Here is a 24,172-nt window from a genome sequence, read left to right as displayed (position 1 = left end):
CGAACTGTACTACATCTTGATAACGTTTTATAGAAGATGGTATGTCAACTGGTGAATTAATGGCGTCCTCCACGTTTGCGACAAACTGTTTTTGCGCATCGAGCGCCGTCCCAGAACCGATAATGGATGTTCGTGTTTGCGATTGTGCACCGAGCATTGCCCATACATAAGTTCTTATCGATTCATTAAATCTTACAAATCCTGGGTTAGTAAAAAAATTTTCCATTTTATCATTAAGAAATTCATTCCAAGCATCTGTTGTATCGTTTGGATGCACAAACTTTGTTACTATATAAGGCAAGCCACTCTTAAAACTCATAATATCTTCCCTCCAATCATTATTAAAAAGTTGCCAGTTGTTATCCCAATTATGAGTTTTTAAGAAAATATTATGTAATCTTACATAAAGTTTGCTTCTATGCGACCACCTAAGTGTATCTACTGGTTTTTTTACCATTTCTTTAGCTAAAATATCTCTTTCTTCTTTAACAGTTTTTTGTCCACTGTATGGAATACCTAGACCATGGCTAGGTCCTTTAATGCGCCAATCTTTACTCGTAGAAACATTAAATTCATTACAAATACATTCGAAGGCCCTCTTATTATAATGATTATTTGCGTGATTCCATGCTGGATCCATCGGTAATGGAGCACTAATTTATTTAAGTATACGTCTAATCTGATAGTACACGTGAAATAATATAACAGACTCATATAGTTTAAATCCTGGGGCATTAACAGATACACCACATCCCGTTGTGGCACACCATATGGCAAAGTTTAACTGATTCTGCCAAAATTGCATAGGATTGTGAAACCATTCGTGCACCATTTCATCGCTAGTTGCCGTGACCCTGTAATTTTCAAAGATATCTGGGAATTTAACGAAAAATTCAGCACCGGAGGCAGCTACTATAATAGATTGATTAGTAATGTATCTCGATTTCATATTTAAGTTATGATATAGTATCATTGTATATTTAATATGTATGTTACACTACCTGGAATAACAAATGGTCAGTCTATTGAACTGCTTCATACAATCGATAACTCGGATGGACAACTCGAAGTAGCTCTATGCGATGTAACGTATTACCCGCTGTGGATCAATATAATTGCTGCGAGAGGTAATAGGATGTTTTCACTGATAAGCGAACTTACATTTGACAAATTAATTACTATACCTAATGGGTATTACAGCGTATGCTCACTCAATGATGAAATTTTTAAGCCTAATGGAATGAGTCTCACACAAAATGAGTCGAATGGGATGCTGAAATTAGTCACTGGAGAAAAAGGTGTACATATTGAAAAGAACTTATATTATAAACTTGGATTTACTCTCGACTCTGAATTTATACAACCCAACATAACAACACAGGGAGTTAAATTACCTGATTTAGTTCCCTATAAAGAGTTGTTCATCAATCTTGATCAAATAAGCACGACGGATAATATTCAACTAGAAAGTCCTTCAACTTCGCTCAGATCTATTCCAGTTAAAAATGAAAAATATAATAGCGGTAGAACGGAATCTTTCTCAACATTACAATATAAAAAATTGAAGCGGGGTATTATTTCAGACCTCAAAATTTCTGTATTAGATGTAAAACACCAACCTGTACATATAGGATACTTAAGTGTAACACTACATATTAAAAATAATGGTTGATGCATCAGGCCCTGGAACAGTAAGAAAATGTAATACAATTGCGCTTTCCGATCTCGGAGACACGGAAGGATTTGATAAACCCGGTACCGATGGTAAGTTATACGCTTTACACTTACACGATAATGTATACAATCGGAAAGAAGTCACATTCACGGGTAATCTAGGAGATTTAAGCGAAGTAGACTCCTTAAAAACACTTCGTACAATATTACTCGCAACGACGATAATAAATGGGCTATGATCGAAGCAAACATTGAGTGGCTACTGAATATCGTCATTACCCCACCTTATGTGATGATGGGTAAGGGACATAATTTAACTAAGATAATAAATAGTGGCATCGTACTCGCGGCTTATATCCCATCAAAACGAAAAAGTGTGTTAGTCACTTTTCTGCCAGGAAACCCAGGTCATATGTTATATAGTCGTCCGGCCTTAAAAAATGTTACTTTAAATTTGGTTACTGAATTTGAAGGATATAAAGAGATCTTGCGTGCAATACCTAATAGTTCTACGCTTATTATTGAAGTCTTGTTCGGAGATGCACCGGAAGATGCCTTCGACATATTACCAGGTCTATCAATTAAATGGCTCAAGAAACACGAGCGTCAACGTTGCAGTATTATTCATATCGGAGCATCGCCCGTTGCAACCCTCGAGGGGGTCCAAATTATTAAAAGTGACAGTATTTCTCTTACTAAGATATTCTTGCCGTTTAATATACATTTGATAAGGTTGATGTATACTATCAAAACATTTAAGCAAGACCAATTAAAGACTATTATATGATCGTTATATACACTATGACTTTATATCTGGCGCTCGATGAAGCATTTGAAAAGATGGAAACTGTTGATGGATTTCGATTACATCAAATAAGCGACATAAAACATCGAATAGGGAAGGATAGGGAGTTGAGACTTGGATTGTATAAAAAGTATCGCAGAGCCGTGAATACTCTGGACGGAGTTGACACCGCTCTTGTAGTATCTGGCATGGGACTCGGTGTAGCGGGTATCGGTTTACTATCAACTATAATCGCCGCGCCTATCGTGCTAGGCATGGAAATAACCGCTGGAGTCTCGGGACTGGCAGGAATAGCGATAAAATTCATTTCTCGTAGGTTGCAAAAGAAAGCATTAAAACACCATAGTATTCGGATACTCGCCAAAGCAAAGTTGAACAGCATTGAGGATCATATTTCGGCAGCAATGGCCGATTGTAAGATATCCCAGGATGAGTTTCGTTTAGTGCTGTCGGAACTCACCAAATCAACGAAATGAAGCAGGAGATTCGATCAAAATCTCGTAAGACCAGTGGTATTAGCGAAGACGAGAAAAAAAAGTTCATAGAACAGGGGAGGCAACAAGCGCGTCAATTATTCCGTGCCAAAACCAAAGAACTGGTTGGAGATTAAAAATAGATTGTTTACTATCGTTTAATCACATTTAGACAAATGCTTACATAAATATATAAAATGGAGAAAGCTATTCAATGGAGAGAATTACCACAAGGTTTTTATTATATCAGTGATGTCAAACCAACCAAATACGGTTATCAATTGTTTCTTATCAATTTACAAAAAGAGTGTAGTTATATAGTCTGGTCTCCTAGTAAAATGAACGAAGAACTTAATAAAAATGTTGAATATCGCTTTATCGATAAAAATAATAAAGAATATTTTTATTACCATTTAGACTCATCTAAAGCAATGATTGGCCCCAGGTATTGGTGAGCTGGGGTCTAATTAACTTAATCTCATGACTCGTTAAATCGCATAATCATTTTGGCAGAAAAAATCCCCCCTGTAGTAGCAGTATAGGTAATAAATCTGGCTCCAGTGGAAGTGGTCCAGAACCCCTATTACCTATACTACTGCCTCTGATGGCGTGGATTTTGCGCCAGACCATTCTGGCATCTGTACGGTTATTTATACCTTAGCAGAATGTTTTCCAGTCTCTACTTTTGGCTATTTGGACTAGTTTTTGAACCTGGTGGTTTAGTTCGTGGGCTATGTTTAAATATTTGTAGTCGCGTTTTGCTTTATTGAAGGCTGATTTACGTTTTCGTCTAGTCTGTTCTATTTCCTCATTCCACCATGGTACCGTCGGTTTGCCTGTCTTAGATGTTTTGAAGGGGATGGAGGTTTTGGCTGCGTTTATTACATAGTCTGTTAGGTTAGATATTAAGATAGGACAACTAAATAAATAAATAAATAAACAATATACCACAGGCATCTTCTTAGACTTCTCTAAAGCTTTCGACACGGTATGGCACAATGGGCTAATACAAAAACTTAAAAAAAATAGGACTCAAAGGTCAGATAATAAACTACATCCAGGACATCCTAAACAATCGTAAAATAACCGTGGGTATAGACCAAACTCTATCGGACCAATGTCCCCTAGAAAATGGTACTCCAAAAAACAGTATCCTCAGCCCCACCCTCTTCAATATAATGATAAACGATCTATTCGAGGGCCTATCCCCTAAAGTAAACACATCAAAATTCGCGGATAATGGGGCCATCTGGATCCGCACTAAAAGCATGAACATGGTCCAAAATTTACTCCAAAAATCTCTTAATGAAATACAACAATGGGCTGACAAATGGGGCTTCTCCCTTAACTCAGAAAAAACAACAGGAATAGTATTCAAACATAAAAACATGAAACCCGTCTCCCCAATCCTCCAGCTAAACAATCAAACAGTCAAATTTAAAAAACAAACCAAATTCTTAGGACTTATTTTCGATGAACATCTCACCTGGGATGGTCACATCCAAAACCTAACAACTAAATGCAGTAAAGACCTAAACACCCTAAGATGCCTAACTGGCTCTAACTGGGGAGCATCCAAAGATACCCTCCTCTCTCTCTACATATCACTAATTAGATCAAAACTAGACTACGGCTGCGCCATATACAACACCCTAAACAACTCTCTATCTAAAATACTTGACTCAATACAATATCAGGCTCTCAAACTAATTACACGCACCCAACACCTCACTTCAGGCCTTAACAGGAGAAATGCCACTAAGTCTACGCAGGGAACAGCTAAGCTTAAATTTCTGGGCCGCGTCCCAATCAAACCCTCTCATCCAAAACTTAATAAACCAAAACATCAGCCCCAAAAACCAAGCTCTAGCTCGTAAACAACCCTTACTTACCCCAATATCCCAAAGAATAACAAACTACCTTAATGAACACCAAATTAAAAATCTTAAACAAAACTGCAAACAATCAAATATCTTCACCCCTAAACTTAAAATACCCAAAATAGGCACAACACTAGCTAGCCAAATAAATAAACAAACCGACCCAAACATAGCTAAAACTACCACACTAGCATTCATACACGAAAATTGGCCAAATTGGTGTCACATTTACACGGACGGATCCTCAGATCCGACCTCCAAACACACAGGTTTCGGAGTCCATACCACACAACCAACTAAAACCACACAATCCTTCCGACTCCCAAACAACCAATCAATATTCACGGCAGAACTAATGGGCATGGCCTCAGCCCTCCATAATCAAGAATCCAAAAAACACAAAAAAAACCCTAATACTTACCGACTCCCTAAGTGGACTGCAAGCCCTCCAAAACAAAAATACCAAAAAACCGACCTAAATTAATAAATCAAATACTTAAAAGCTGCAACGACCTAACTAAGGCAGGCAAACAAATAACCTTCTTGTGGATACCCGCCCACGTAGGAATATACGGTAATGAAAACGCTGATAAAGCAGCTAAACTATCCCTCAAAATCCCAGAAATAAGTTTAAACTTACCCATCTCAAAATCAGAAATTAAAAGTGTAAACAAGCAAAAAATCACAAAAAAATGGCATAACCTATATCTAAACTCAAATAGCCAAATCAAAAAAGTGCTCAGCAAACCACTTACCAAACCAAAAATTATCCATCCATCCAGAAAAATCGACAGAGTAATCACTAAACTCCAAACAGGACACACCAACATAAATAACCACCTAATTTTTTTTTAAAAACACACTACAGGTAACTGCCCATAATGCAAACAACCAGAAACCCCAGAACACGCACTCATCCACTGCACACACTACCTAACACATCGAACCGCAATACAAACCACCCTCAATCTAAACAAGGCTCTAACTCTAGAAGCAATACTAAACCCACAAAATAAACTAGAAAACTTCAAGGCCTTAGGCGTAATCTTAATAAAAACGGAACTAATAAAACGCATCTAAAAACACAATAACCTACCAAATCAAAATCACATAAACAAACAAACATCCACCATACCCAGCCCCCTTAGTTCTCCTCCCCAATCCCATCGGCATCTATTCCAAATCTCAAAATTCCCAAATTCTATAAAAGCAACCCCTAAAAACCCCCTCTTGGGTTGCACAGACCACCTTCGCCCCTTTCGGAAACACATTAAATGGCATGGCCGGGCCCCTGTGCGAAATACGCATCACTCGGAAAGCGCACGTTAAATCTCCAAAGTAAGTAAGTAAGTAAGTGATGTCAGACCACAATTATTCTCAGTGGCCTTTCGATGTGTTAAATGTGGGAAGAATGTCAGAAAAAATCAACATGCTGTATCATGTGACAACTTTTATAAGTGGACCCATTGTGTTTGTGGTACTGGACTTTCTGTGGCCCGTTATAGAGAAATTTGCTGGATTGAAGAAGACTTCCCTTTCCTCTGTTTAAGACGCGTAGGTCCTGTCATAGAACATAGAAGAGGTGTTTGCTAACATGAACTTTCATGTCAGTTTCCAATCAGGAGATGCAGAAGAAATGAGGGGACAACACCTATCGGAAATTCACATTACAGCTCGCATGGAAAATAGTAGCCGTTTTGGCCCGAGAAATCGATGACGTTTTGCTGAGGTCCCGTTTTAGACTGCATTCCAGAATTCACAATCTCTATTTTCGTTTTCACTCTTGTCTTTTTTAAGGAGAAATGACAAATGAAACATTCTTCCATTGAGAAGATCGTCAACTTTTGCCAGTGCATATATTTGAGGGCAATGTTAACTTTGTCCGAGGTCGAGCGAAGCGCACTATGTTCAATTTTCGAATATCTTCTTGCATCATGACACAGGATTTGTATTTTCGTATATATCATAAACATTCAACCAAAACACTTGAAATTAGGATTGGTGAATATGTATAAGTCACTGTTTCCTGCAAATTTTCTAACATGACACTTAAGATTAACCCAAATGTTCGATTTTCTGCAAGTGACATATGACCACGAAAATTGAGTTTTCATTCTGTTTAACGTTTGAATTATAAAATGATGTTTTTTTCCATTATTTTTTAGAAATTGATACTCAGTTGAAAATATGATATTTTAGATATGATTATTGAAATCAATTTGCACGGAGTTTTCGATTTAAAAAGGTTCCAAACATAAAACACAAACAAGATTCTATAACATAAAACAGGTAAGTCCAAGAAAATTTACCAATTTTGTTTTCAGTTTGGTCTTAACCTTGGTATGATTGAAAACATCAGGATATTTTTACATAGCAATGTGTAGTTTCTCAGGAATAGATGTGCAAAAAATATTTCTTCAATTAGCCCTTGTTTAATGAAGCACTGACTGTTTGAAATCGTCCACCCTCTTTACAGCGCCTCATGGTAAAACAATTCAGCCGGCTAAAGGTTAAGTGAACTTAATGCAGCAAAGGAAAGTTGGAAAATACATTAATCTTTGGAAATATATGGACATAAGACCTGTAAGAAAACTACAGTATGCACAACAATCGAACAAGAGTTTATCATTGTTAATAATTCTAAGACTACTAGCTCTATCACATATCTGTCAGTCATAAATCCTGTATTTTGGCTTTAATCACACCAACTAAAATGTTCAGATTTTCAACAGACGTCCTCTTCAGTGTCAATTACACACAATTAGCTGTCGTCAATTAGTCTCGTAACTATACCTGAGCCATGCCATCATAATGGCGGCAAGATCACTGTTTCCCCTCATCTACTACTAGAGGTAGTTGAATTGGGGAGGTGGGAAGGAGTAATTCATAATAGAGGTAGTATTCTTAGAATGATTAACAATGATAAACTATTGTTCAATAATTCTTTCGAAACTTCTACCTCTATTACATATCTGCCAGAATCTACCAGAGGGACCCTGTATGGATCTGCCTCTAGTAACACCCTGTGTAATTGACAGCAATCCTTTTCTGGAAACCATAATGACCACCCTAGATGACAACGTAGCAGCACCGGAGATTGGGAAACTCCAGTTGGGGGTACAGCAATCTCATTCTACAACCGTCTTCATGATCCGTGTGAAAATGCATGGGGCCGTAGAAATTCCAAACGGGAGGGGCGACGACTGGTAATGAATACCTTGGTGGATTAATCGGAGGTACTTCTGGGACTCGGAAGCAATTGGTACATGGAGATACACGTCCTGAAGGTCTATCGAGACAAGAAAGTCATTCGGTAATATATCATCCGACGCAGAGAGCTGAGGGATATCTTGGTGAATGTGTCGGGTTGTTGGAGGTATGTTGCGTTGAACTTTTTGAAAATAAGCCGCATCTTTGTGGAGTTTTTCTTTGGTACTAGAAAGATGGGCGAGTAGTACCCTGACGCCGAAGTCCGTAGGCGAAGTACTGCCGCCTTTTCCACCAACTAATCAATGGCCTCCATCAGCCGATCACTTGGTGGAGTGTGGAATGTCGGGGATAACATCAGTGGTGGCGTCAATCTCCGGCGTGGGGCGTAGCCAGTTGTCAAAATGTTCGTAACGTGAGGGTCGTTGAGGAAAGCCCACTTGTTGCCATAGTGATGAAGTCTCCCCCCTACAGGTATCTCATCTAAAGGTAGTGTCACCAGGGGAGACAACAGTGACGGCGTGGAAGGGTCCTCACTTCTTCCCCCGCTGGCTCTTCCCCCCTCTGGGATACTTGGAAAAGGAGACCTGGGGAGCTTTCCTGTCCGAATCTCTCTTGTGGGATGGCTGTCTGGGCATGTCCCTACAAAAGGCCGGTTGCACATTCCGTCTGAACAGGTTGTGTGAAGCTGAAATGATGATGTCGCGCTCGGCTTCCCTTGAGTACTTGTCAAGAACTTCGTTGGTACGATCGTCAAACAACTGTTGCGATGACCACGGGGCCCATAAGAGTGTCCTGCGATGACTATCAGGTTGTTCAGTGCAGTCGATGTAATCATGGAAACGTGCCATAGTGATCTGGCCTGATACATATCAGGACTGGGCGAGGACATCCGAGATCCACCGTTGCATACAGGTGAGGACCGATGGCACTGTCCTTTCGTCCCCATCCTGCGGTTCTTTCTCCTCAAAGTACACTGAGAGGGCCTCGCTTACTGTCGACAGCAAAGCAAGCGACAAACAGCAATGTCCGTGGATTGTTGTGTCTTTTACTAGAATCTTGGAGGGTGCTAGCTTCTTGAAGAGTAGCACCCAATCCAAGTCCCTACTCATGGGTGACGAAAACGGCATGCAATAAATCAGGTAACGAGATCGGGCGGCTTGCCAAAACTCTGTCCAGGTAGAGCAGAGGCAAAGTTCTGGTCCATATCTTGAGCCTTGGCTCTGAAGGCATCGGGAGGACACGTCGGTTTGTCATCATCTTTTGATAAATCTTGCAGAAAAATTTGATAGCCAAGCAAACAACTCAATGTCTTTGGGAGGCCTAGGAGGGCTTTCGTCACAATCGATCTCCGACGTCGATTGTGTAGGTGTAGATGAAGGAACTGGTGTACTGGTTGATGCTCCATGGTCCCCTGACGTAGTCGAATCCTTCTTGGTCAACACCGTCGAGGCGAGTTACTCCGTCGTGATCTTCGCTATCAGGGTCGATATGAAAGTGAGACGAGGGCGTCGTTCTGTCATTATCTCTATGACGCTGATCACCCAGAAACTCCCATAGTCCCCTCATGGTCCTCGTCACCACCTGGTCCCGCATAACGGGGGTGGCCGATTGACGAAGATCAGTCGTGGGGGCAGTATCAGCAGCAGCAGAAGGTCATGTGTCTTGTCGAAAACAAAAGTTGACTAAGGGGGTCTTAATCAACTGATTTCTTGGTTGTGTCTGACTCAACACCGCCAGGGCCGGATGTAGAGGGTGCAGAGTTCAAGGATCCACCCGATGACCTTCTCTGCTTTTAGCCCTGGTCAGCAGCCCGCTTCGCCAACGCATGAAGATACAAGATAAAGTTTATAGAAGACAAGTGCTCTCATTCTTTACAACGTTTATCCCACGAACACGTTGAAAACCCGTCCTTAATGATGGAGGAAGGACAATACTTGTGAGGATCGACTTTAGTCAGTTTTCTTTGACACGAGGCACAAATGCCCGACATGTTGTCACATGTATAATCAAGTCAAACCGTGAAACACGTGTTGAACACAAACAATGGGTTACCCAGGATAACATTCCAGGAGTCTACATGTAAGACATTTTATTATTACTTTATAGAACAACAACTTAACTGTAGTCAAGCCATAAGTACAAGTAGAATACAAACTAGCAGTCTACCGCGAAAGACTTCCTTGAGCGACCAGCTCAGAGGCGAGCTGAGAGATTTTTGAAATGTCATAGGGAGGTGCGTGCGCAACGGGACAGAAACAAGTTTAATGTTTACATTCCAGCTTCTGGCTTCCTTTTTAACGTGTGACAAGAAGTGAGGGTATGAGAGATACGCATTTGTACGACTGAAAACAGACTAAAACATAAATATAAATCTAAGAATTTTACTCGATTTTTTACTTATCCGGCATTACTCCTTAATGCATCTTTATCGGACAGAACCAGAGGAGGGCATACCTTCAGATGTGGACTTTCATCTTTTAATCCCAGACTCTGTTCCCTAGCCAATCAATGGCTGTGTGGTTGGCTTTAGGTGACCACCCCGTGTATGGGAACTTCTAATTCCCTCAGCCCGTCCTCGGCTGTGTGGTCGGCATCAGGTGACCACTCCATGTATGGGAAACTCCGTTTCCCCCAGCTCGTCTTCGGCTGTATGGGCGGCCTGGATGACCATTACATGGAAGGAAAGTCCGGTATGGGTTGTGTCAAAGACGCTCGTTTAGGTCGAGACTGGAGCACCGATCTGTATGCAAATGAGGCATGAACCTTCTAGACCAGTGTTTACGCCAGGGGGGGTCATGCTGACCTGCTTGGCCACTACTAACGGACCAAAGCTGTGCGTGCCTTGCACATCCTCCAATGTGACGCCTCGCAGGCAATGACTGGCGAAGGCTGTGTTTGATCGCCAAAAACATCCCTCCATGATGGCACTTAGAGAGCAGTTGCTCAATCGGGTTGTTGGAACATGGGGGGTCCAATATTGCTGCCTCGTAGGCCTGGAGAATGATGGCTCATTGCCAGAGGGGATCGTGTTGCGGCTGGCTTCTGCTCGCGAGGTAGCAGATACCGGTACGAGGATGCGTTTTTGTCTACGGCGCTCCTTGGATCGTTGGATGTAGCAATGAAGCGCTCTAACCGGACATATAGAAAGAGCTCTAGTTCATCTTCCGCGCCCACAATAGATGAAAGAGGGGGGATGAGGAACGATCTATCGGGTTGGCCTGGGAGCTGATTCTTTGCAATGAAGTCTCAGCACAAGCTCAGATACACGGCTCCACATGCTCTCTACTTAAAGCGGACCCGTGTGACGTTTAGGGCGTGTAGCTCACTGACACGGGCTGCTGTGGGGAGCGCCACTAGGAAGACCGTCTTTTTCATCAGATGGTGGAACGATGATGTCTCGAGTTGCTCGAAAGGCGCGTCTCTGAGCAAGGTGAGGTTGACTTCGCCTGTTGGTCTTCCAGTGCCTGGAGTTCCGGGATTTTCATCATTCGTTGGTCTTTAGGATCTGCCAGGACGGAGTTGAACGCCACAAGGTAGGTCATGATGGTACTGCCCTTGAGCCTACGCTTCTGACGCAGATGGAGCATGAACTCGGCCAGGGATTGAGGCAATGCAGATGTGGGGTCTTGGTGCTTGCCCCTGCAAAATCTCTTGAAGGATTGCCACTTGTCATCATAGAGGCTCCTGGTGGTTGGGCGATGTGCCATTGTGATGGCCCTAGCCACTCTGCCTGAGTATCCTTTGGCGTTCAGTGCTCTCTGTTAATGGACCAGATATGAAGTGGGTTGACGTCGGACAGCTCTCTGCAATCAACGAACCAAGCCCTCGCTGGCCACCAGGGCGCGACCAAAGTCAGATCGAGGGTCTGTCTCGATCTGACCTTCTGGACGACTTTGGGAAGGTGTACAGGTGGCGGAAAAGCATACGCTTTTAGTCCTTCCCAGGGGACGCTGAAAGCATAGACTGCCCAAGCCAGTTGATCCGGTACCAGAGATATGTAGGTCGTGGATCTGGTAGTTCTGGCTGGTGGCGAATAGGTCAATGTTGGGGAGACCATGGTCCCGACAAACAAGAGCAAAGGCATCTGGGTGAAGTTTCCACTCTGTGGGAGCCACTCGCTAGGATGTTTCGGCAGGCTGGGATGTGATGGACCTGGAACTGAATCTCCAGATAATCACACCTGGTGAAACAATCAGAACGTCTGTTGAAGGAGCCAAATCGAGGGAATCGTTCCTTGGTTCTGAAGGCACCATACGACAGTGATGTTGTCGTCGAAATGGAGAGCCGGGCGTGTCTGAGAGCCTGCTTCCAGTGAGCAATGCCCAAGATAAGTGCTTCAAGTTCGAGGTTGTTGATGTGCAAAAAGCGCTGATTGGCGGACCACATCCCCGAGGTGACCTGTCTCTCCAGGTGTGCGCCCCATCCCTGGAGGGATGCATGGAAGGATAGGCACAGAGGGGTCATATGCCCTGTCAAGGAGACGCCGCCTAAGACATTCGATTCCACCATCCACCACCGGAGATGATGCTTGAGATGATCCGGGAGGACGATGGATGTGGAGGGGTCTTGGCGCCTGATGTAGGGCGCCAGGAACATCTAAAATGGGCGCAGTTGGAGCCTTCCTCTGTAGGTCAAGCCCTGAGCTGAGATCTGGAGGCCCAGGAGGACTTGCCATCGATGCAGAGTGCGTGGGAGGTGGAGAGTTAGGTGCGCATGCATTCGCTCCCACCGGTCTCTGGGAACGGAGATGAGATCGAGGTCCATCTGGAAGAGGCCCCCGATGAACTGAAGACGCTTGGTGGGTGTCAACTCTGACTTCCTGAGGTTGATCTTCCACCCCAGCTGGCGTAGGAGCCGGAGGGTGGCCGAGTAGTGTGACAGGGTCCTGATGGTCCAGTAGGCAGTCGTCTATGTACGCCTCGAACTGGATGTCCCGGCGATGGAGGTACAAGGCTATCGGCTGGGTAAGCCGTTTGAATAGCCACGGGGCTGAAGAAATTTCAAATTGGAGGACTGTGACACCCTAGCCAGGGTCTTGAGAGCTGTCTCGTCTCGGGCGAAGGCTGAGACTCCTTAGGGACGCCTCAGCAAAAGCTGTCTGTGACACCCTAGCCAGGGTCGTCTCGTCTCGGGCGAAGGCTGAGACTCGGCATTGAGTCCTTGATGTACAGCGACAGGTGTCTGGTCGAGTGCTTGCAATGTTACGCATAAACAAATACAAATACACTGCCCGAATCCCATAAGGTCGGTTGACTTGATTAGTTGATCCCCATGATAAAAGTGACGACTTGTCCGGTGTTGGAACGATGACCAAGTTGGGTACCCGGGAGCATGTGACGATTCTGTTGAATACCGAATCGGTCATGGGGTTGTGATCGTCAACTATGGTGCAGATAATATCTACCAGACGCCGTGTTTAGGGACATCATTGAGAGTCCGTTTGCTTTCTCCAAGGAAATGTCCAACCAACGTTGATAGACGAGGAGAATTAACGGGTGATTTCCACAGAACCGTCACCACGAGGTTAGGCACTTCCAGGACCTTGGGGTGTTGAAGCACCGTTTTATTGACGCCAATCAACCGTCCGTGTTGGAGCGCCGTTGTATGGACGCCAATCAAATGTCCAGCGACCGTACTGGTCTCCGTAGGTAGTTGGCCCTGGGGAGCTGATGATCTCATAGGCCTGTAGAATGAGAGCAGGTAGCCACAAGGACATCATGGAATGCCTAAACGTCTGTCTGTGCGGTTGTCCCAGGTGTGGGCCTGTAGAGGCGCACTTGGGAGAGACGCAAGGATAGGCGTAACCCGAGACGCCAGGATAGATGCCTTATGGACGTTGTAGACGGTGCTTTTGTAAAGGCGTCCGAAGAGGCACTGGCGTCTGTATAGGCGTCCGACGAGGCGCTGGTGTCTGTAACAGCGGTTTCTAAGGATAGGCGCTATCTGTATAGGCGCTAGTAGAGGCGTCTGCAGAGGCGTTTGTAAAGGCTGTCTGGTCTGTAAGTACTGAAAGTACTGGAGGAGGGAGGTGTCTATCATGGGCATCAGTGCCGTAGGCGGGGGCGCCTGTGGGAGACCAAGCATCTGTCCGGAGGATAGTATAGGCGCCGTCTGGTAGGTGAGCGCCACGCCCGGCATCACGGCCCGATTATGTATGCTATAATTTGTTTATCCCACTGTGTGAGCTATGGAACAAATACTACGACAAACGTAATACAACATACAACAAAACAAACAATACCTGCGTAGATACGCCAATCGTGGGGTACCAAGCAAAAGAATATAGAACGCAAACCAGTTCACCAACCGCAGGCAACGCAAAATATTCAAGATGGCTACTTGGAGCAACAAGACACCTGGCCTTATGTTTTCTTTGGAGAAAACGCCAGTAAGTGTCTAATAACGTTATGCACATGTTATCAAACATAGAATGTAAAAATACAAACCGTAGGCACAACACAAAGACAAAACAACATTAACTCAGATAGCAAACACGTGAGGGTTTGAATCAGTTTTATGTTACAGCAAAAAAACAGGTCTTCTCCCATCAAGTGACAAGAGTTAAGTAAGGATCCGTTACATTTTATTTGAATAGTGTTTATGCTTATATTCTGGTAGCTGGATCATTTATGTATTATCTGTATAGTTACATGTGTATATATACTCTTCAAAAAAAGAAACTTGAAAGATGTAAAACCACTTTTTCCCAAATATCTAAAATGATTACATTAAATGAGAACCAAATAAGTCAAACAGAAATATGATGTGTCTATAATTCGCGAAAACACATGGAAAGCACATAAACGTAGCTTTTGGGGATCAATTTTACAGCTTCATCCAAACGCAACCGCCTGTAAAAAACGTGCAGCACAGGATCCTGCATTTAGGCATGCAGACCCCCCTGCTGAATGGGTTTAAAAATCCACATCAACGGCTGTTCATACAGTCCTTATAACGGCTGTAGAGGTGGTGACAGAATGCCAAGACTGAATGCAGCTCAACGGAATAACGCCATTGGGAAATTACAAGCTGGAGCAACTCAGCAAGAAGTAGCCAGGCACTTTGGCGTATCCAGACAGACAATCTCCGCACTGTGGACCCGATACAACAACACCAACAGAGTTGACGAAAGACCAAGGTCAGGAAGACCAAGGGTGACAACCCAAGCACAAGATCAATACATCCGGCTGCGACACCTCCGAGACCGCACTACCACAGCCACGTCTACAACCACACAGATCCATGAGGTACGCAAACTATCAGATCAAACGGTACGCAACAGACTGAGGGAGGATCGACTTTTTGCATGAAGACCTGTTCGACGTCATGTATTGACCCCACGTCATCTGGCGGACCGTCTGCTTTCGTTAGATGGGCACGTGCAAGGTGGAGAAATGTACTGTTTACTGACGAGTCCCGTTTCCGACTCACCCGTGCTGATGGGCGCGCACGTGTCTACAGACGTCGGGTAGAACGTTACGCCCCCAACTGTGTGCAGCAGGTTGTCCCATTTTGCGACGGGGGTGCCATGGTATTCATCACGGTGGTAGGACGCCTCTCGTGCATATGGCAGGTGCATTCGGAGGTATGCATTACAGAGACTTGATCCTACAGCCGTACGTTTTCCTCACGTCAACGTTTATGGCGGACAGTCCCAGCATGACAACGCTCTACCGCATATTCAACGTGTTTGTCAGGACTTCTTACAGCACAACAACATTACCTTGGCCAGCCTGATCACTAGATTTGTCCCCGATTGAGCATCTATGGGACGAGTTGGTTCGACGCGTTCGCAGAAGGAATCCCAAACACTTCCGGCGCTTCGTGATGCACTTTAGCACTTGATGCACATCCAACAGCGCGTTATTGACAACTTGATTACATCTATGGGTCGTCGGTGTCAAGCGGTGATTGATGCACGTGGTGGGCACAACCCATACTGACATTTTCTGTACCCCTGTGACATTAACTGTATCGTGTTCGCGTGTCTGTCTAGGTGACACGATTAATGTTTTGAAGATTGTGTACAATGATCTTCAAACAGTGTTTCAATTATGGTTTCTGTGGTATTTTGAAACAATCGAATCATATTACATTTTGAAAGTCATAGTCAAGTTTCTTTTTTTGAAGAGTATATATATGTATATATAAAGATAGAATAGAAAACGGATTTAGGAACATGTCTTATGAAGTGTATATTCATCGTGAATTAAGTCCCAGATATCTAACAAAAACAAAGTCTTGATTTGGCCGTGTTTTGGCAGTTGTTGTATTGAAAACAACGACAAAAATAATATCATCATGTACATTTACTTTTGATGTTGACATTGGTTATTCGAAGTAGTACTTGCTCAATGTATGTTGAATAAATCTACGCTTTTTTAGTTATTCTGAGTACTGTACAGGCTTGATGTATGCTCCCATGCTCATTTGTATGTTGAATAAGTATGTGTGTACCATTCTGAGTATATAATACTTGATGTTAGGTGAATGGTCACTAGCATATAAACTTACATGTATACGTTTGTTATATAGTGTCCGGGGACCCAGAGCGGAACCTGTACGATATCGATGCGTCATGGTATGAAGCCTGATACAAGGGCGACAGATGGCGAAGTATATCTAGATGATTACATCTGGATAGCAAAAAGACCTGTGTGAGGTTCATGCGACTTTGCACTATGTAAAGTGTACAGTGCGGTGATGGTGGAAGGAGACAAAGTACTTTTTATATATTGTGTACATAATGAGAAATAGATGTACATGTGAGAAATAGATTGTTGGTATGGATGTGTTGAAGTTTTAATGCCTTAAGATGTTAATGTATTGTGGTGTTGATGTTGAGATGTATTGATGTTTTGATGTTGAGATGTATTGATGTTGTGATGTATTGATGTTCGGATATTGATGCAATGATATATTGATGTATTAGTAGGGATTTAGGATAGTTTTATGCAATATTAGTGTATTTGTTATTAGGGTTGAGTAACCTTAAGTATTTGGAAAGTGTATGTTAGAGTGACAGAGTGTGTGTGAGGTGTGCGAAGTGTGTGAAGGGTGATAGTTAGTGGAAGGTTGCTGAATGGGTGTGGGTACATAGGTTATATCATTATCAACATAATTCTTAACTTTATTTAATAAATATATTCTAAATCCATATTAGGGTTGTGTTATTACTCCATGCTGTGACATGTTCTCTGTGATTCCACCAATGGAGGTCTCGTAGTAATCTAGGAGGTAACTGAGTCTGGAATTCTAGGACGTTCGTACTTATAGAGTTGACCCATGTCTGTAGAGGACTTCACATCAGCCTTCCTCTGAAGGTCATATCCTGTAGAGACGTTAAGTTGCCTTTGCAGAGACATTCGCCAGCTCAGCAACTTGCTGGGTTGAAATGAAAGTGATTGAATCATCTTTCTGGTATTGTTGATCCTCTGGTGGACATACATATCCCCTGTCTAGCCAGAATTGTGCTCCGATGTATATAATGTCTTGAACTGGATTGATCTCCGACTTGGCTGGGTTGACTAGAAAGCCTAGGTATGTCATAAGCTGGACCAAGAATATCATATTCTGATGTAGCTGATCTTTTCCTTGGTCTGCCGCTAGGAAATCATTGGGATAGCCATGGATTCGAACTAGCTGGAGATGTAATCATGGTGAATAGCCAAGGGTCTATTGCCATCCCAAATGGAATTCGTAGCATCGGCCATTGATTGTGAAGCGTAGAAATTTCCGAGATGATGGATGTATCGGGCATGAAGATATGCATTTGTTAGGTCTAGGCTGATAAGCTAATCTCCTTTCTTCAACTTCGACCGTAATTTCCATATGGATTCCTTCTGGAATTTGGCACCAGTTACCTCTTGTTGAGGGTCTTTAGATCTATGATCATCCTCATCTGGGATGTATTTCTATTCAGGACTAAAAAGACTGGGGAGTAAAAGCCCTTGGTGTGGTTGGTTTCCTTTTGTTCTCTAGTTCAGAAATTTCGTTCCCTCCGCCGCTTGATCTTTCACAGCGATTATATCCCCATTTCTTGTAGTCTTGTTGGCGAAAAGTGTCCAGTGAAGACTGCTGCTTGTTGGACCTCCTCCCCAGTTGGAACGAATCCTTCTCTGAGGAGACAAACTTCTCAGGAGCCTGTTTGGACGTAGAAGGCTTATAATCCCAGAGCCCTTGCCAAGAAGTCTATATTTGAAGTCTGGAAAGGCTCTACTGTGTCTTGATTAACTTCATCAATGACATGCTTTAACTTCCCGTTGAATATTGTGGTCACTGATATAGGCTGCAATATCATGAACTTCTGATCTGGGCTAAAAGTTGTAGCCTCAGTAATTGTGACTTGGAAGGAGAGTATGTCTTCCTGTATCCTGACAATCGAATCAGGTTTGATGAGTCCAACTTGATCAGTCCTAATAGTCATGCGTGTTTCCAGAGCAATCGTTCACAGGATGGTTGTAAAGGTGGATATGATATGTCTGATATCATCCCTCATATCAGGTATCTGGGATGGTGAATCTGCTGTGACATGTGGATGAAGCGTTGGCCTAAGTTGATAAAGTTCCTCAATTAATTCCCCAAAAGTGTAGCCTTTGGAGTAATATCGATGGGGCGAGTTATCAGTGTCCTCCAAACCCTCTGACTCCACCTCTGAGGGGGGTGGGGGTGGGGGAGGGGACGGTGGGGTGGGGGGATAATCGTAGCCCTCTGCTTCTACCTTCATCCTCTGGTGGCAATGATTCCGTTATAAGCTGTTCCGTTATAAGCTGACTGGTTGGCTGGGTAATCCCGTGGAGGACTGTGTAGCTGGCTTGGGACCAATTGCCTAATGAATGTCATACGGTAAGCCATGGTCGGTAGGCGGTTTAACCGTGGATGGCTGGTCTATGGAGTCCGTGCGTCGGTTGTACGGATTCTTCACGTCTGCCTGGCTGGACGGCTTATCAGTCGGCTCGATTGCCATGGAAGGCAGGCCCATTGGGCCACACAGCATCTTGCTGGAATGGCTGGCTGGCCTTGTTGACGTTGACGGCCTGAACATGGATACCGTGCGGCTCCCTTATGAAAGCCTGCTGGCTTATACCCAGCTGGTCTGCTGCTGGCTGGCTTGTTTGCTGGTCCATGGGCTTACTGTGCAGCTCAGCTTGTTGATCTTGTGTAGACGGGCCTACAGCCATGGACGAAGACCTCATAGTCTTTGCCAGAGCTATCATCGTGATCTTATTGTCCATCTCTGACAGCTTAGACTGTAGCATGTCCTTGACCATTTCCTGCTGTTTCTTTTTACAGTTGGTGGATCATAGTGAGTGCAGGAGATGGTAGGTTGGCTGGAGAGGGAGGCGCTCAAGTGGAAACTGAATCAGTTATGATGGTGTCCACTTTCTTCTTTGCAACCTCGGGCCTCTTGGCCTTAGTCATGGCCTCAGACATCTTGGAGAATGTTTCTTCAGATTTATTACTGCATTGCTCACATCTCTTCTCCATGCTGCAGGTCTTCCCTCTGCACTTTGTGCAGAATTTATGAGGATCTGCTGTGACCATAAACCAGCCTCACGTCTTGCACCCAGGGGTGGAGGGAGGCTGCATGACAACCCCACAAACACCAAACACCAGCTCTCCAGCAGCACTATTATTTAATATTCTGTTATGGTAGCAAACATATCAGAATAATCTTATGTGATTTACTACTACTAGATAGTTACTACTAATATAGTAGGTGTTAACTCTAGCACACACAGGAAAAATAGTGATCTTGCCGCCATTATGACTTCATGGCTTGGGTAGTTGAGACTACTTTGCGACAACTAATTGTGTGTGATTGACAGTGAAGTGGATGGATGTCTGTTGAAAATTAAAAAAAATTAGTGATTGAATACAAAATACAGAATTTATGGCTGAGAGATATGTAATAGAGGTAGAAGTTTTGTCAGAATTACTTCTAGTTTAGGACAATTCGCTTATGTGAGCAAAGAATGTCACATATTATGTATAAGTTACCAATTTGATTCATCAGATGCCTTGATACATGTTCCTTAAATTCATCTCCTGCTCTACCAGATGGTCGATACACCAGGAATTTTGGACCATGAGCTGTCAAAGGTTGATCTTCATTGTTAGATATCTTCTTCAAATCCCTGTTTAGCATGTGACAGATTGATTGTGCCAAATCTTCATTTGTGATGAAATTGGGCACCACTGTAATGTCAGCACGGTTGATAGGGTGGTCTCCTGAAACAAGACAGAAACACCTGTGCATAATATGAAAAACTGAAACTGGTACATTTGTATGGATCTAAAATCTATATGATAATATGCAAAGTCCTTGACCTAGCTGCAAAATACACTGGCAGAATAAATGTTTTCTTCGATACTTTTGAAGCTAGAATTTAATAACATGCTGATAAGTATTGAAAACACTAACGTGCTGCTGTGAATATTTTCTAAAATCATCATCATAGTATTTCAGCTACCTGGTATATCACTTTGGGCTGTAAACTATCTATGCAAACTGTAGTCTATCGAGTTTGGACCAGCCAAACTTGTGACTGAAGGCACTAACGTTTTCAATACACTCAAATTTGCCACTGACATGATGTTTTCCCCCCATCTCAGAAAACGATATCAGTTGATCACCACGATCACGTAACACGGGAAATACCAGTAAACGAATCCGAAATGAAGTACGCAATTTAATACTATCATATCATTTATCTGAATGCAAATCACACATCCACACATCCACACATCCAATGGTGAGACTAGCCAACGCTATTTATGTTGCCAGCTGATCGTAATAGATCATATCTTATGCGTAATTTTGTAGTTAAAAATAGACACAACAGTCATGTTGTCAGGTCATAGCAACATAGTGTGTTGCCAGCTCATAGCTTATGCGTAATTGTGTAAATCGCAACTACCGACAACCCAAACATTATAAATACTATCTCTCTGTTTTTTTGTTCCTCTGATGGTGTATAAAGCCTACTTATTGTTGGCTTTGGCATTGGGTCAAGTGTTTTTTCCATAAACAAGCAAGTATTTGTGCATGGCAGATTCAACATCCTTAAACATTTGAATTGAATGTCCTTGTTTACGCAGTTCATCATTAATATAATCTAATCTCAACATCCTCTGTCTGGCCCATTGTGACTGGGCTGTTTCGAGTTGTTCTAATGCTTTAGTGTGTCGTTTACGCTCCTCTACAATTTCTTTAGCGTTTGATTCCCTCATAGTAGAAAATAAAAAATTACTCCCCGAAAAAGCTAGAGCATCAACAACAGCTCCACCGACCAATTGATGCTATTTTGTGTTCAATTATATTATGTTCATAAAATATTCAAATGTTTAATTACTTCATTATGTCTTCTTGGATAAGCCCTTGTTTGATGAGCATAACTTTTGTGGCCATTGCTAGGCCTACATCTAGGACCATCATACCAATATCATAACCATTAAAATCTAGCTTGGGTGGTGTGGCTTTAGTAATCATTTTAGCTATACGGGCATAGCCAATGGCCAAGCGCCTGACCACTGCTGAATGATACGTTACGTTTACCAACATTTTACCATCTATATCTAGAATAGTCATGCTTTTATGACATTAAATGAGGATTTAACTCTAATTGAACCTCATCTTGTACAAACAGGGATTGTGTTTTCTCTTCTCCTGTCTTAAAAAACAACCATACCACTGCTATAACACTTGTAGCATAGGGAGCCCAAGTTTTAATCGTGCTATGTTCAGTATTTAAATTGTGAGCCTTTGCCTTCCTTGCTAGTGCACCCTTTCTATCAGCTGCGACTTTTAGAGGATTCTTAGTCACTCTGGCTTGTGGTGATTGTGCAATCCCTTGTGCTTCCTCGTTCACTTGTGGTGTCACTATTTGTGCAATCCGGGCTTGTGGTGTTTCCACAATCACATGTGTTTCCTCATTCACTTGTTGTATTTCCGTCTCCATTATTAGTAAGTGGGCACGTGTGTTTAAATTGACAATACCTAGCGGTATTAAAGCGTTGGTAAGTGGCCCTAAGAACATTCCATATCTATGATAAAACTCACAGCTTACTGCGCCTATAGCTTTTTCGATGAATGGGTCTTTCTCTAGAGATTCGCATGAATAAATTGCGATTTTCTGCTGGGATAGATAGAAACGATATAGCTACAACTGTGTATAGTTGTAACATAGCCGAACCTATTGTTTTAGTCATGGTAGCTCCCAGTCTGGACTCGTAACGCGTGTATTGTTTTATAATTTCTTCATCGGACATGTTATCAATTTTTTCAGTGGTATAATTTTCCCAAAAATTTTGGGGGCATTTTCCATCTGCTAGCAAAGCCGCGAGTCTTTCTTTATGTTTATCTGTATGTTTTATCTGTAAATACAGGCTCTTCTTGGAGCAGTTGTTCGATAAGTTTGTTGCATTCCATAATGTAATAACTAAGGTCATATTTAATATTGCATATCCAATACAGTCTGAAATAATAAACTGTTGCAAAAGAATAAGGATTTCAAACCACATTATTACCTAATAACCGCTTATGTTCAATTGATCGCATTTTGGCTAAATTTGCTATTTTTGCTATGCATTTGCTATATTTGGCTAAATTTTGCTAAATGTTGATATAATTTGCTATATTTTGTTATATTTTTGCTAAGCAATTGCCTAAGCAGCTGCTTGATTGGTTTTTAAATACGAGTTTACAGTGCTGTGTTTCCGCTTCCCATTTCGTATCTTTTTCTAGCTCGAGCTTGGTAGAAATTATAACATTTTCACAAAGACATCCCTCAAATGAATCTCATTCTTTGCAATGAAACAGGGCTACCCATTTGGTCTGCTCTCTGAGATCTTTCATGAGTTGTATTTTTCAGTAAGTACCCAAACGCTATGCTCCATATGCCGACCGGAGAATGCTAAATATGAAAGCATATCTTTCTTTTTGGTAAGTTCTTCACTCGCACTGCAGTCGTCTATTATGAAAAGGGTTGATTCTCCTTTTTATTTTTCGTGACATACTCGTAAACAGTCTTGTAAAGGATTGCCCAGATCAACTTTATACACCCCTGGATCATTCATTACCCAATCTCTCGATAAGTATGTTTTATTAACGTTTATAGTCGGGCACAGAATATTAATATGTGCGAAAACATCCCGATAATGGTTTTGTAAAGTATCTAGAATATAAGCTGTTTTTCCACAACCCGTTTGTCCACAGATGATAGCGCAGTGCGGTTCTTTAGGTAAAAGATTATTAATACATCGCTTGCACGAATCTTCCACTTTGTATATCAATTGTGCATCCATAATCATGTACAAATATATGTTTAATTTACCAGCTGCTTCGGTGAGCTTTGTGATCTTTATAGCGATACATCCCCAAGAGAAAGATCTTGGACTGCATTAACTTCTGGGCTTCGTTTTATAGGAGGGAGTTTTTTAATCTCATCCCACTGTTGCTATGCTCGCATGCCTTGACTATGTAGTTGATTATTAGCGTCAGTTGAAGTCAAACTAATTGTAAATGATAGTCGGGCAGTTCCTGGAACTAACAAATCGTGAGTGCTGAGATTAGGAAAGCAAACAAGAAGTGTTTGATTCTGATCAATGGTACTCAGGTTATTAGTTATAGTTACAGACTGACGAATTGCTTTGACCCTAATGGATCCTGAAGAACCTTATGTTTAATATAAAAATGGATGATATTAATCTAGAAAACCTAACTGATACTAGTACAATCGAAGATGGAACTGATAAAACCAGCTTTGGTGGCATGAATCTTAACGATGAACTTTTGCAATCAACCGTTATGGAGTATTTCGATGACTAAGAAGACAAAAATATGTTATTCCAATTGGTCGTGACTATTCCAAGTTTATGATACATAGTAAAGGAATATCGTGACTACGTGGCTCTGTAACCCTAGGGGTCGGGTATTATACCTGTCTCCCTTTGGTCACTTTCTCTTGTTAACCACTCCTTGATTCTGGGTATGATGCAGCTCTCACAAATCACAAGTCAACTTGGCTGCTCAGTCCATTTATTGAAGATAGAAGTTTTAGTAAATATACACAAGGTCCTCAGTTATCTTCTTGTTGCCTGTTTTACTTAAATACAACACATACCTAAGG

General features: G+C 42.4%; 1 protein-coding gene across 5 annotated transcripts in view; it reads right to left on the bottom strand.

Annotated features, from left to right (window-relative positions):
* LOC124119556 (protein TsetseEP-like) overlaps window positions 1-24,172 on the bottom strand; it is a 256,264-nt gene that overhangs the window by 145,890 nt on the left and 86,202 nt on the right. For 4 of the 5 annotated variants that reach the window (XM_046482106.2, XM_046482105.2, XM_046482107.2 and 1 more), the window contains one exon: window positions 20,043-20,273. In XM_046482106.2, the coding sequence (XP_046338062.2) occupies window positions 20,043-20,273 (231 nt within the window). Of the gene's footprint in view, window positions 1-20,042; window positions 20,294-24,172 lie in introns of all 5 variants that reach the window. The other variant, XM_046482108.2, reaches the window with a different exon arrangement.

Source organism: Haliotis rufescens, unplaced genomic scaffold, assembly GCF_023055435.1.
Source record: "Haliotis rufescens isolate VD_foot unplaced genomic scaffold, xgHalRufe1.0.p SCAF_16, whole genome shotgun sequence".
Lineage (NCBI taxonomy): Eukaryota > Metazoa > Mollusca > Gastropoda > Lepetellida > Haliotidae > Haliotis > Haliotis rufescens.
This window is presented reverse-complemented; position numbering and strand designations above follow the sequence as displayed.